Raw genomic sequence first — 12,116 nt, forward strand, 5'->3', positions numbered from 1 at the left:
GATAATAATAATCAACCATAGGGAATTAAAAAAACTAACATAATCGATTGTGTCGCTGTACAAAGTCGATTTCAGTCGTCATCGTCGTTAATACTTGATTCACCTAGCTGCATTAGTTGAATTAAGTGAACAATAACAAAACAGTATGTTTGATTCTCCTAGATAAATCAACCCAGGTAAATCAAGTCTACGGTACGTTCGTTACAAGTGTAAATTAAAAATTCATAACACCCCCGACAAGTGAAGGTTACAGTAACTATAAAGGGCTGATAACTTTCAAACGGCTGAACCGATTTTCTTAGATTATAGCTAAGAACACTCTCGATCAAGCCACCTTTCAAACAAAACAACTAAATTAAAATCGGTTCATTAGTTTAGGAGCAACGATGCCACAGACAGATACACAGATACACACGTCAAACTTATAACACCCCTCTTTTTGGGTCGGGGGTTAAAAATTAAAACTTTATTTTATCCAATTCGAATCTTATAGTTGTAGTATGACATAGAAATTATTACAATAAAATATATTTAATTCAATATATTTATTTAATTTTCTTATAAAATAATTTTAATATCTACTACTTACTACTTAGATAGTGTATACTTTAGTTATAGGCCAAACCAACCACTGCAAGTTTAAAGCAAGCATAAGCTAATCTAGATAAAAATAACGAAGCTGCTATTTACTCTATGCCCTAATGGAACAAAGTGAAATAGAACATCAACGAACTATAAAAGTTTATCAAACAACTATAATGCCGAACCAATAAAATAGTATTAGACCACCTAGAGTGTTGGAGAAAGTATAGCACGGCAACGCGATTCGGGAATTTCGTGCCCCAAAAGAACGTTATATTAATGGTGGTGTTTTCAAAAGGAAATCATTAAGGTGGACTAATTTAACAACGGGAGCATTCGAGAGCGTCAGAAAATATTGTCTTGTTGCAGTTTTGTACACAATAATGATATTATACTTCATGCTTCGTACTCGAGATTATATAGACTAGGTAGTATACGCATGCATAGTGGATACCGTTCACTTTATTGAGATTTATGAAATATATTTTTTAAAATAGGGTAGGTTGATATACTATTGCCTTAACGCCCGTCCGTCGCCTACTCATTCGCTTTTTAGTGCGCTACCGTTCCACTACGCCTTCGCCTAGCTTACTGTGAAAGTGTTATTTAAAGTGATATTTAAACTGTAAAAAAGGTAACGAAGTATCATTTTTATAATGTTTAAATATAATGGTGATAAATGTGAAAGTATTAAAGAAAAAATTAAAAAGTTAGGAAGGAAATTACGACGAAAACAGCGTCGACCCTACGAGCGTATTAATTTTTAATACTCGATGGTGATTTGGCTCATCGTAGATTTCACATACATGCTAAAATGCACCGTTGGATTATCAAGGTAAGGTTGGATATTACGATTGATGGATGATACGAACTCGAGAAATTAGTATCGTAGGCAGTACCTACGTTGTGACTGATTCTTCAATAATTACACGAGACGGTTAATTTTGTGAATAAGTACTAACCCTTGAGCAGGGACACAGTATTGTGGACAGTTCTTGCTTTTTCGCATTGGGGCTGTTTCTTACTGTTTATTTTACTCGTGATAACTAATAAACTTAGATGAATATGTTTCTTTTTTACAAAACACACAGTATTGTGGACAGTACTTGTTTTTGCATTGGGACTGTTTCTTACTATTTATTTTACTCGTGATAAATAATAAACCTGAGTGAATATGTTTTTTACGAAACACACAGTATTGTGGACAGTACTTGCTTTTGCATTGGGACTGTTTCTTACTGATTATTTTACTCGTGATAACTAATAAACTTGATTGAACGTGTTTTCATACGAAACACACAGTATTGTGGACAGTACTTGCTTTTGCATTGGGACTGTTTCTTACTGATTATTTTACTCGTGATAACTAATAAACTTGATTGAACGTGTTTTCATACGAAACACACAGTATTGTGGGCAGTACTTGCTTTTGCATTGGGACTGTTTCTTACTGTTTATTAATAAACCTTAGTGAATGTGTTTTCTTACGAAACACACAGTATTGTGGACAGTACTTGCTTTTGCATTGGGACTGTTTCTTACTGTTTATTGGTTAGTTTGTGGGCAGTACTTGCTTTTGTATTGGGACTGCTTCGCACTGCATATGATTCACTTAAGTAGAAGTCTATTTAAACTATATGACTTACTATGCGGACAGTACGAGAAGAAGTAGCTATCTATTAAAATTATGAATAGTAGAATACAAGAATAATAAAGTAAAGAAGTAATAGAATAAAAGAATGATGACGTCACGCCGATCTTAAACGGAGTTTAAGGATCTTAAACGGAGTTTAACGAACAAGAGCCGGAAATAAACCCAAATTCAGGCCCGGGTACTTCAAGTGCGGTTCTATCCAATCTTCCGCTAAAATCTGGTTCTTCTAAAGAACTTATGAATAAAAACTGATTCTTCGGAATATTCTATTCGGAATACCTACAGCTGAAAACTCTAGACTTGATAGTGAGTTGTGGATATTATTGGTATCTAGATATTCTTCGTATAGAACCATTGATAGGTAGATAAAAAATATGGCAAGGAAGTACAAAAAGATTTCTGTATTAAATTCCAGTATTGCAACACTGTGAGTCTAATAAAACAACAGTGTAAGCTTAGTATAAGTAGCTAAATGAAAAATATTTAACTTCTGAAACTTCCAAGTTGATAGCTATCCGCCAATATTAAACGCAGAGATAAAAGCAACTGTTTCATATACTGTAACAACGCGATAATGCAATAAAAGACAATCAAGCTAATATGTCTTCGGCTATTAGTTGTAATTATGAATCACACTGTTATTCTTAAAACAGAGACATACTACTTTGCTCAAACTATGAACGGGCGCGGCGCTTTACGGCAAAGAAAGCGCCCTTGCAAGGAGAAATTATCTTATGTGCGGAGTAAAGAAAGAGCTCCAGGAACAGCTAGAACAAGTTTCTTTACGGCGAGGACCTTTCGAGAGTCGAAGTCGGCAAAAGCCATAAATAGATCAAGAACTGATCCCCAGTACCCAAGATATTTCCAAATTCTGCCAGTTCATACTAGAAGGGTCAAGGCCCGGCTCGCAGGCCAGTGACACCCACAAGGACCAGCGATGGCCTCGAATCGGCAAGTCAAACACAGTCGGCAAGACTACTCGTAGAAGTAGCACTGCAGCGAGCTATAAACGTCGATAAACATGGTAAAACCTGCTGGCTAAAAAATCTATTTAAGGTATGGTCTATATGATCACTAACGACCCTGTGGTTCTTTCATACATCAAGGATTACAAAATTCCTTTTTCACGAATACCAGAACAAAGAGTACATTTTATGATGCTATTAGTAAATGATTTAATAGCTTAGGCGCTATTTCAAAATGTAAAGCTCAGTAGGTAACATTCTTTTAATACCTACATAATTAATGGATAGAGGTACTTTATTTATAATTTAAAATCATTAAACAAAACAGATACGAATCATTTCAAGCTGAAAGAATTAAGAACTTTTCTAAAATTAATATGAAAAATAATAGTTTGATGTGCACAATATACTTAAAAGACGTGTATTTTTTAACTTAAGATACATGAGGATAATCAAAGTTATCTCAGGTTCCCGTTTAATGATTCTATTTATGAAATTAAGGCCTTTTGGCTTAAAATATTATTGCTCCTTTTGTGTTCTATAAAGTTATGAAAACGGGAGTAGTTAATGAAAACATGCTAACACATGTCTACTTTATACTTACACGATATTTGTCTTATTGGATACGACTATGAAACGTCATCGAAACTTACAACAAACCAGAAACTTGTTTATGAGTCTATTTTTCATTATAAATAATGAAAAAAGTAATTTTAATCCATGTTAAAAGTTCTCAGGATATTATATAGTAGACATAGAAAATTTTCAAGTCACAAAACTTAATAGAATCAAATCAGAAATTATAAAAATTTCGAAAATCAAACGTAAATTAGAGTGTTTGCCAGTTTTTTCGTTTATTGGTATATCTGCTTGCTCTGCTGTTCAGTACGGTTGGCTTAATACAAAACTTTTTAATAGGTGTAAGTACTTACCTAAGTTATTTTGAAAATTTCATGAATATACAAAGTACATCAAAACATGAGTTTGAATGGTGGGATCGTACTACTGGCCAGCCAGTATGTAAAATTAATATTAAACAATTACCTGGATAATTTTTATCTGATGTCTCAACGATGGGTGGCCTTGCCTGTGGAGATCAAAGAGCTAGTGACTTATGGAATGACAATGAATGTAATGCATATATTAATTTTTTGGAAATTTTAGCTCCCTTCATTCGTCTTAAAATATTTGCCGAAAAACTGTTTACACACAGGTTACACTTCCTAATTGATAACAACCACAGCAATTTCATACGTTAATCCAATGGGTTTACACATTTGACAAATGTTAATACAAAATAATGCAAACCAGCTGTGGCAATGGTGTGAAAACCGAAAATTGTATGTTTTTACTTCATTTATTAGCTCTTCGGAGAACTCTAAACCAGACCAAGAGTCTAGACGTAAGTGTGCATCCAAATATTGAATGGCAACTTGTAGATTACCTACGCTTAAAGCTTAAATTATATTTAAGCTTCATTCTCCAAATATAGATTTATTTACAAGTCGATTGTTGAATAATAAATGTCAGAGATACGTCTCATGGCACAGTGATCCACGTGCGTACGCAGCTTTTACTATTTCATGGTTTAATCTTTATTTTTATGCATTTCCTCCATTTACTATGGTTTTTTAAATCGTCATGTTAAATTATTTATGATAATTCCAAAGGTATAATGATTGTTATAGACTGGCCTACCCAGCCATGACATCCACTGTTTAAAAATATTTTAGTGTTAGAAACGTTTTAATGTTTATGGCTGACAATGGATTAATCTTATCCAAAGATTGCAGTAGCCTCCACGTAGGCAACTCTACCTGGTGGCAGGAGTCTTATCCATTCGGAGAAGTGTTCCAGGTCCATCTTTGGATATCGTTATGAGCTCTCTGTCAGAAAACACTTATAAACAATATGAAGAATGCTACAAAAAGTGGCTCCTTTATTGTAATCAGAATAATTTGAATATGTCTGAAGTACCAATGCCCGATATTAAAGCTTTGGTAACTATGATATATGATAAGGTTTTTTCGATATGGGACATTAAATGCATATCGGTCAGCTATAGCGTTGAACGACGATGTTAAAAGATTTTTTTTAAGGATGTTTGTCGTTCTTGATCAACGTGGCCAAAGTATGACGACACATGGGATACGTCATTGGTCTTAAATTACCTAGGTAACTTATACATTAATTAAATCATAAATCTTGAAACGATTTCTTAAAAATTAGTTACTTTTTTAGCACTCATTACTGCACAAAAAGTGCAAACTTTATCAACAATAAAAGTTTGTAACGTATATCTATCAGATATCAAATAAATATACTAGATTTTATTAAAACCCTAGATGGTTGGAATAAACCAACCCGTCTTAGTCATTCCTGCATTTTAAAGAAAAATCACAGTTTAGTCCGGGAATAACGGTACATACTAGATTTACTAAAAAAAAAAAAAAAAAAATAAAAAAAAAAAAAAAAAAAAAAAAAAATTACTAAATCACTCTGGAAAACTGCAGAACAATTATTGTTCATTAGTTAAAAAAAAAAAAAAAAAATTTTCACGAACTTTATCAAGTTTCCTTGAGCCAAAGCGGAATTGATCCTTCTACGTTTTTTTCCGACATGCTGCGCAAAGATTAGGTCTTTCAGTAAGTGCATCAAATTATGGAAACTGCAGGCTGGAACTCAAGTTCCCATACTTTTGCTAGCTTTTACATTCGGCCTATTAAGGCCCAAACATTTATTGTTTTAGCAGGTCGATTATAAATGACTCAAAAGAAATATAAATTGTTAATTGATTCTTATATTAACTCAATAGTCATTGTTTATGATTAGAGAAATACTCTTTGTAGTTATTTGTTAAAAATATAATAGATAATTTGTAACATTTAAATCAAAATTTTCTTTTAACAACACGCTTTCTCATATTTTACGAATCTTATCTCTAAAAGTCTACCTAGTCTATATAATCTCGAGTACGAAGCATGAAGTATAATTAATGATTAAACGAACTTACCTGTAAGTGAAGTTCTATCATAATTATACGAAGGCTTCGTACGAAGAGATTATAATAACCCTCCCACCCTCACGCTACGCGTTTACCCTTATCGTAAAATATGAGGCGATAAATAATAATAATTAGCTAAACTCTAAACTAAATGAGTAGGCGACGGACGGGCGTTAAGGCAATAGTATATCAACCTACCCTATTTTAAAAAATATATTTCATAAATCTCAATAAAGTGAACGGTATCCACTATGCATGCGTATACTACCTAGTCTATATAATCTCTTCGTACGAAGCCTTCGTATAATTATGATAGAACTTCACTTACAGGTAAGTTCGTTTAATCATTAATTATGATCAACGACACTTCTAGGGTTCCGTAGTACCTAAATACCTAAAGGACTTTTATAGTTTCGCCATGTCCGTCTGTCCGTCCGTTTCCGGCCGTTCGTCCGCGGCACAGCTACGTAGATAGTCGACCAACTTATAAACTATAGGTACCTACTCGTACCTACTTGGATTTGTATTTTCATTGAAAATTACTTCAATGTAGCTGTTAATTGTATGAATCAGCTAGTATATTGTGACGGGCACCTACGGAACCAAACACTGCGCGTAGCCCGACACGCATTTGTCTGGTTTTTCAAATCTTGGTTCAACTTTAATAAAATAAGTATTAGTACAGACGTTCGGAGAGCTGAGCCGGAACTTCAGTAATCCGATTTTTATTATTATAAGTGACTCTACTTTTATTTAAATAATATTATATGTACCTGATCAATTAATGAAAAGGGTTTAGGGCATAGTCTGCCACGCTGGCCCAATGCGGATTGGCAGACTTCACACACCTTTGAGAATATAGAGAACTCTCAGGCATGCAGGTTTCCTCACGATGTTTTCCTTCACCGTTAAACCAAGTGATATTTAATTGCTTAAAACGCACATAACTGAAAAGTTAGTGGTGCGTGCCCGGGATCGAACCCCCGACCTCCGATTAGAAGGCAGACGTTCTAACCACTAGGCTATCACGAGCTGATTTTATTTAAATAATATTATGTATGAATGGAAAGAGGTCACAACTCATGACCCTAAGCCATGCAAATAAGACGCAGAGAAGGATTTAAATGTTTAATAGATTAATTAATTAATAATTTTTCATTTTCCTTTTTCCAAGAAAATTTTTCCAGAAAAACTAAGCGGTCCTTTGTTTATTGAAAAAAAAAGAAACTAAATTTCAGATTCAATGGCATGTGATTGCAATCGACAGTTATCGTTTGGTGACCAATTGAATGACGAATGCGATTTTTACGGTCTTGAATGATTCATTTTGCATGATAGATAGGTACTACTAGTATGATTTATAACCTTACTAGATTAATGCCCGCGACTTCCTCTCAGCAAATTTAGGCTTTTCAAAAATCTCTTTTCAAAATTTTTCAGAAATTCAAAAAGTTCCCACGGGATTTTAAAAAATGTACATCTACGCGGATGTAGCTGTGAGCATCACCTACTTATTTTACCTATCTACTCGTATGTATATTAGATATCAGATAGGGACCTAAAATTTGTATATTGAACCATCGTAATTTTCCCTATTTTTTCACCGAATAATTTAAAAACAAAATCGATTCCGGACGCTTCATCGTCAGGATTTTGCACTTAGTAATTCAATACAATTAAAATTATCCACTAATCCGCACTTGGCCAGCGTGGTAGACTATGGCCAAACTCTTCTCATTCTGAGAGAACCCGTGGTTAGATACCCCGCTGAGTTTGTTGTGGGCTCTTCTCAGACTTGGGCGCATTTGGAACCCTCGTAGCTTTAGATTCAAGTAACGTAATTAATTATCACCACTATATCGTACAAATTTAATAATTTCGACCATCAAAAGGAGTACAATTGTACCTACTTTGAATAAATGATTTTGGCTTTGACTTTGACTTAGTAGTGAGCTGGAAATGGGTTGATGATAATAATGATGAATTCAATAATATTATTGTACCTGTTGTGAGATCGCAATTCTTTGATTGGGCCCAATTTCAGTATCCCGCTATTATCTGGAATTCACTTATGGTTGATTGTATGGAGTAATCCATCCTCATGGCATGGGAGCGACGATGCCCAGTCGTGTTAAGGCACCTTTGCTATACGCCCGTTTTCCATAGTGCGCGGGGCCCTTTGAACAACAGGGAATTTCGAACTTTTTTTCTTAAACTTAAGTCCTAACTTTGTCTTCGAATTTTGTCCGTATTTTGAATATTCAGATTTCGACTCGCTTAAAATTTGGAGTTACAATTTTGTCACACTGTGTTGTATACCTATGCGTTAATTTGAATGTGAAAAGATTTTAAAGGTGAGAAATTGGATTTTTTTTAACGCTGACTATTATCGATATCGATTCGGATTTGGATTGGTATAATCTCTAAGAACAGCTCAAAAGACCTCATAATGAGTATCGTTGATAATGTATTGCTACAGGATAGATCGCAAAACATTTAGGTACTGTGTCTAACAAGTAGGTACATTTACTGGACGACAATAAAAACTCGACTAAGTAGGTACCTAAGTACTCTTCTTATTATCATAACGCCTAACGGACGAACGTTCATGTTTTCTTAAAATTATAATTTTTGGAGTTTACTCAGTTATTTTATCTCAATAAGCTAAGAATGTGCTAGGTCATAATTCCGTGCAAGATACAACTTTAGTGGGCTAAAAAAATTAGCAAGGCTATATAAAATGCTAGCTCATGCTCGCGACTTCGTCCGCGTGGATTATGCAAAAATTTTCAAACCCCTATTTTATCCCTTTAGGGGTCGAATTTTCAAAAATCCTTTCGTAGCGGATGTCTACATCATAATAGCTACGAGTATCAGCTGCCCGAATTTCTGCCCGATCTGTCTAGTAGTTTGAGCTGTGCGTTGATAGATCAGTCAGTCAGCCAGTCAGGCAGTCAGTCGGTCGGTCAGTCAGTCAGTCAGTTAGTCAGTCGGTCGGTCAGTCAGTCAGTCAGTCAGCTTTTCCCTTTCTATATTAGGCTAGGCTTTAATTTACTCCTTAAAAGTATGGAAATGCGAAAATCCTCTACAACCACATGAGTGTGATATAACTAAGTAGCGATAGCAAAAAGCCCACATCCGCTTTTTGCTATCGCTCTTCCTTGGCGTGATGCTGGAGATAGATAAGCTATCCAGTTCAGCACACTGACACAGTGAGGCGTTTCGTAACAGTTTGGTAATGCGCTCCACGAATATTTACCTTGGCTGTTGACTTGCAGATAATGGTGGAGCTACGTTGTGTAGTGTGTATGAATAATATTTGGATGCCTTATTAGATCTATTATAATTTAGAACAGTAGGTGTTTATTTTGATTAAAATAATAGAGGTACCCTTTAATTGCAATACACTTCTCTTAAATCCCTGCCATAGTTACTCCTGGACGTAGTTACTTACTATTAGTAGTGCTACTTAACGAAATAATAATAATATATGTAGAGCATGATCGCCAAGGATAGTTTCACGCGGGACTAAAAACTCATGAAAAAGGAGTTAAGAAAGAATAACTTTACTAACAAGTGTAAAATAAAAACTTATAATACCTGACAAGTGAAGATTACAGTAACTAAAAAAGAGCTGATAACTTTCAAACGGCTGAACCGATTTTCTTGGATTATAGCTAAGAACACTCTCGATCAAGCCACCTTTCAAACAAAACAAACTAAATTAAAATCGGTTCATTAGATAGCTACGATGCCACAGACAGATACACAGATACAGACGTCAACTTATAACACCCCTCTTTTTAGGTCAGGGGGTTAAAAATCATAAATCTTAGTAACCTCTTTATGACATAGTGTTCTTGTGGTGCTAACCTAAAGTAAGCTTAGGTAGTCTAGACTGTTTTCAATGTTTTTATTTTAACAATAATTGTAACAATAATAATTAAATTGTTTTGTTTCAGATTAATCATTAGTAATGAACGATTTTCGACGAGGCAAAATATGAAGAACATTCGCGGAGTCATGTGACGTGGCCAGTGACCACAGATAAAAAATGATTGTGCTGATTTATATTGACATACTGCAAATTAAACATACCTAATATTTGTGAGTTCAAAAGACTGTAGATTTTAAAATGGACAAATATAAGTTATTTTATAAAAGTTTATCAACATAGTGCTGACGCGAAATGGCGAGGCGAAAACATTTTATTTGGAGGAAGCAACCTTTCTGGTAAGTTTAACTTTTCCTTGAAAACACATTTCTTTTTTCTACCTTCACTTTTTTTTGACTAAATGGTTGACTGGCAGGAAACGAGCAAAAGAAATTCCGACATACGACGGCCTATTGTTTATTTTGCTAGAATCCGTTATTAAGTTCGCGTTTTTTGGTATTTTGTGCCTAGTGGGTACGAAAATTTCGTAGATAAGGTTGCAAACTTGCAGGTATATTTATACCTATATTTTCCAACAAACGTGAATCCATATTCTATTTTAATTATGTCGTGTAGAAGTATTTAGAAAAGGCATAAAAAGCAGACATTGGCCACGGATAATAACGGTAATTTCCACCTATTCATTTAGTTAGTAAGTAAGTACCTACGTAATCACTAACTATCAGATGAGATACAGCCATAAACTATGATATAAAAGAAATTTGTCTATGACTAATCACACAGTACTGCAATAAGCAAATAAATACAATATTGAGATGTGGTAAAAGCAGTAAATTCTTGTACTTTGTAGACAAACGAAAGTGTTCAGTTTTGTGTTCTTCAAATCATTGTCTGCAATTTTCCTTTCAATATTTTACGCAGAGAAAGTGTTTTGCAAAAGTAAAATAGTTATAGGTATTAGGTACTTATGTATATATCGTAAATGTGTTTGTTGCTATAAATTTACGACTTTGCTGATGGCATGGGGGTACCCGCAACACAAATTGGAATAGGTGTAGTTTTTAGATCGTTGGGAAATGACGAGCACGCCCTAATGGCCTCATTGGCGGCGTGGTAAGTGCTGTGGTCTTATTAATGGGAGGTTCCGGGTTCGATTCCCGGCAAGGGTTTGGAATTTCATAATTTTCGAATTTCTGGTCAGGTCTGGTGGGAGGCTTCGGCCGTGGCTAGTAACCACCCTACCGACAAAGCCGTACCGCCAAGCAATTTGGCGTTCCGGTACGATGCCGTGTAGAAGCCAAAGGGGTATGGGTTACTACCATACTCCTTCCAGGTTAGCTCGCATCCATCTTAGACCGCATCATCACTTACCACTAGGTGAGATTGCAGTCCAGGGCTAACCCAGTTAATCCTGGACTAACGGAACGCTTAAATCGCTTGGGTATTAAATCGTAAGGTGGTAACTAGCCACGGCCGAAGCCTCCCACCAGATATGTCTCTCCACTAACGGTTACTCTCTTAAATGTTGTACCTATGACTTGCATTAAACAGTGTACCAGTAACATTTGACCCTATCACCAGTTATCCTTAACAAATATTTTTTCACGCTCGAACGGTAAACTTCTCATGTCCACTCCAAGGTCCACTCGTAACTCCTTTGAGAGTAAAAGTAAACAGAAATTATATTCCCATTCACGAAGCACGTGCTTATTCAGGATTATAAAAATAAGAATATGTAGAGTTCGAGCGAGTTGAACATCGCGTGTGAACTGTTCATTCAGTTCAATATTTATCTTTTTTTATACAACAGCTTTGAATAACTCGATGGAAAATGATGACGATTTCGAAATATAAAATTGATGTAGGTCTCTTTGGAGTATTGAAATCAAGCTACGCGTCTTGTAAAAGGGAATATAACTTATAAAAAAAAATTAGATTATTTTATTTAAAAAAAAAACAAAAATACTTTCTGACTGACTGACTGACTGACTGAAACTAAAACTGAAAAAACTAAAT

General features: G+C 34.9%; 1 protein-coding gene across 2 annotated transcripts in view; it reads left to right on the forward strand.

The window, feature by feature from the left end:
• LOC123876016 (thrombospondin type-1 domain-containing protein 4-like) overlaps positions 1–12,116 on the forward strand; it is a 100,595-nt gene that overhangs the window by 20,972 nt on the left and 67,507 nt on the right. The window contains exons 1-2 of one of the 2 annotated variants that reach the window (XM_045922157.1): positions 8,347–8,559; positions 10,168–10,438. In XM_045922157.1, the coding sequence (XP_045778113.1) occupies positions 10,395–10,438 (44 nt within the window). In that variant the 5' untranslated portion in view covers positions 8,347–8,559; positions 10,168–10,394. Of the gene's footprint in view, positions 1–8,346; positions 8,560–10,167; positions 10,439–12,116 lie in introns of those variants that run through there. The other variant, XM_045922156.1, reaches the window with a different exon arrangement.

The sequence above is a fragment of the Maniola jurtina genome, chromosome 20 (genome assembly GCF_905333055.1).
Source record: "Maniola jurtina chromosome 20, ilManJurt1.1, whole genome shotgun sequence".
Classification (NCBI taxonomy): Eukaryota; Metazoa; Arthropoda; class Insecta; order Lepidoptera; family Nymphalidae; genus Maniola; species Maniola jurtina.